This window comes from Buceros rhinoceros, unplaced genomic scaffold (assembly GCF_000710305.1).
Source record: "Buceros rhinoceros silvestris isolate BGI_N320 unplaced genomic scaffold, ASM71030v1 scaffold25355, whole genome shotgun sequence".
In the NCBI taxonomy this organism is placed as follows: Eukaryota; Metazoa; Chordata; class Aves; order Bucerotiformes; family Bucerotidae; genus Buceros; species Buceros rhinoceros.
This window is the reverse complement of record NW_010411500.1, coordinates 5,518-8,630: the sequence shown is the minus strand read 5'-3', so window position 1 is coordinate 8,630 and position 3,113 is coordinate 5,518. Positions and strand designations below refer to the sequence as shown.

Here is a 3,113-nt window from a genome sequence, read left to right as displayed (position 1 = left end):
TTCAGTGATGGCTGGGTGGAGGGGTTGGGGCTCTGCTGTAGGTGCTGCAGAGGCTGACTGTGTCCGTGCATCCCAGTTACAACTGGGAGGAGTGGGGGGTGAGTCTATGCTGCTGGAGGGCCAGGGAGCCCTGCATTCCTTCCTCTCTGCAGCACAGTTTGTGCCCCTCATCTCAGCCAGCATGCTTTTTCATGTGCCTGGGTGGAGGGGGTCCCTCTTGCCTGGAGCTTGATGATCTCTGTCTTTCCACACTCGAGCAGGAGCAGAAAGGCAGGAGGAGGCGGGGAATTGCCCCCCTGGTTGGGAAGCCACCACAGCAGAAGCCAGGGTGGCAAAGCCCGCAGACACCAGGGAGGGCTCCATGGAGGGGCAGAAAGCGTCAGCTGGAGAAGAAGAGTCGGACAGCGGTGGGGACGAGTCGCCGGAGGAGGATGGCGAGAGCCCCTGCGAAGGCAAGGCCAGAGAGGATGGGAAGACAGCTCCGGAGAAAGCCAGAGTGCCACAGGCACAGCACTTCAGAGGTAGGATGTGGGGCCCTGATAGGAGCTGCTTGGGCTTTGTATTGTGAAAAAGCAGCACAGCCCCGAGACTGGCAGGGAAACGTGGGCCAGGCTGGTGGGGCTGCATTAGCAGTGTGCTGTTCCCCCTGCCCTCTGCCCAAACACACCCTTTCTTTTGCCCGTCCACAGCCATGCCAGGTGCAGGCAAAAGCCTGCCTGGCTTTGGGGTTGGGCACATGGGCCCTAGACCTGATCTAGGCTGCGCTTTGCCAGTGTTGAGCAGGAAAGAGCTCACCTGAACTGTGCTGGTGCCTTGGGCTGGGGACAGGCCCTCCAAGGGGTGGCTGCTGTGTGGCTGCATGTGTGTATAAGCCCTCACTCTGGCACAGCTGGGTTGGGGAGAGAACATCTGCCTGTGCCCTCCATCTCCTCCCTGCTGACAGCTCCTCATCCTCTGCTCTCACAGGGGATGTCACAGAGGGCTCCGAGTACCTCTACAAAACCCACATGTGCCCTGAATGCAAACGGTGCTTCAAGAAGCGGACACATCTGGTGGAGCACCTCCACCTGCACTTCCCCGACCCTAGCCTGCAGTGCCCCAACTGCCACAAGTATTTCACCAGCAAGAGCAAGCTGAAGATCCACATGATGCGGGAGACGGGCGAGAAGGCCCATCGCTGCCCGCTCTGCCACTACAGGTCGGTGGAGAAGAACGCCCTCAACCGCCACATGGCCAGCATGCATGAGGACATCTCCAACTTCTACTCTGACGTTTACTCCTGCCCTGTCTGTGAGGAGAAGTTTCGGCTCAGCCAGGCTCTCAAAGAACACTTGAAGACTCACAAAGCTGAGCCCAAGAGGCTGAGCTGCTTCCAGGGGGGCTGTGACTACTGCGCGGAGGACCGGAAGGAGTTTGTCCGTCACCTCAAGGATGCTCATGGCATCAAGGCAGTGGAGTGCAAGTACTATGCCTGCTCGCTGCTCTTTGGCACAGCCGAGGCCATGGAGGCTCACCGGAAAACCCACTACGCCTTCCACTGCCAGCAGTGCGACTTCATCTGCTCCAACAAGCACGTTTTCCGCAAGCACAAGAAGCAGGGGCACCCGGGCAGCGAGCAGCTCCAGTGCAGCTTCTGCCCCTACGCCACTTTCAACCCCGTGGAGTTTCACGACCACGTGGGCAAGATGCACGCCAATGAGAAGATTCACAAGTGCACCGAGTGCGCCTTCGCCACCGCGCACAAGAGGGTCCTCATCCGGCACATGCTGCTGCACACTGGTGGGTGTCCGCTCTGAGGGTCCCGAGAACTGAGCTGGCATGGAGGGGTTCTGTCCTGGCTCCGGGTGGGCAGGGAGGGCTGGGACAGGGTTGGTGAGTCCTCTCACTGGCTCTGCCACCCTCACGTCGCTTGGCTGAAGTGGTGGTGTGCCCTCACCCTTGCTGAGAACCCCAGCTCCTGCTGGACTGGTTTCCCTGCAGGGCAAGGCACACCATGTGGCTTTGTCTGGCCGTCACACTGAGGGTGTTCCTGTGTTGCTTGTAGGAGAGAAACCTCACAAGTGCGAGCTCTGCGACTTCACGTGCCGGGACGTGAGCTACCTGTCCAAGCACATGCTGACCCACTCCAACGACAAGAACTTCATGTGCACCGAGTGTGGGTACATCACCAAGTGGAAGCACTACCTGAACGTCCACATGCGCAAGCACACTGGAGATCTCCGGTACGACCCCTGGCTCCGCTGGCCGGGCAGCAGAGCCAGGACTCCCCAGACCCTGCTCCAGAGGTCGGCTGCATTGTGTGCCAGACTCTTTCATGTGGGGGGACGGCTACAGCCTGCTCTGTCCAGCCTGTAAGAAATGTGGTCTTTGGGCCTGCAGGTTGTTGCCAGCGTGGTGCTGTGGAGGCAAAGCTATTTTTGGTGTGTTTGTGCCAGTAAGGTGCCTCTGTGCAGCTCTGAGCTGGGATTCATGGGCTCTGCTGATGTTCGTGGGCCAAGCCCCGCTTGGGCACGTGCAGGAGTCTGCCAAAACATGTTGTTCACCTGTATTATCACCTCCTTTGGGTCTAGTCTATCTCCGGGGATGCTGGGGCTGCTGCTGGTGTGACGCGTGTGGAGGGGTGATGCAGTCACTGTGTGGAATGCTCAGGGTATCTACCTCCTGTCCCCAGGCTGGGGTGTTGAGCCCCAGCAGTGCCAAGGGCTGCAGCAGGGAGGGATTGCTTGTGCGAAGAGCTGCCTGGGCAGCACAGGTAGATCTGGCAAACCGAACAGTACCTCCTCCCCGGGTGTCCAGGACAGGCAAGCAGAGCTCAGCAGCCCTGACGGCACTCAGCCTGCCCTGGTTGCTCATGCTGCCTGACCGATTTTACTTTCCCCACAGGTACCAGTGCAACCAGTGCTCATACCGGTGCCACCGTGCTGACCAGCTCAGCAGCCACAAGCTGCGGCATCAGGGCAAAAGTCTGATCTGCGAGGTGTGCGGGTTCGCCTGCAAGCGCAAGTACGAGCTGCAGAAGCACATGCAGGCGAAGCACTCGCAGAACTACCAGGTGCCCATCTTCCAGTGCCAGTACTGTGCCTACCAGACCAAGTACAAGCAGGCCCCGCTGA

General features: G+C 59.6%; 1 protein-coding gene across 1 annotated transcript in view; it reads left to right on the top strand.

Moving 5' to 3' along the window:
- Positions 1-3,113, top strand: part of ZNF142 (zinc finger protein 142) — a gene marked incomplete at both ends in the record, with an annotated part of 10,455 nt that overhangs the window by 1,829 nt on the left and 5,513 nt on the right. The window contains 4 exon segments of the mRNA XM_010136049.1: positions 258-521; positions 967-1,779; positions 2,045-2,222; positions 2,884-3,103. Coding sequence (XP_010134351.1) covers positions 258-521; positions 967-1,779; positions 2,045-2,222; positions 2,884-3,103 — 1,475 coding nt within the window.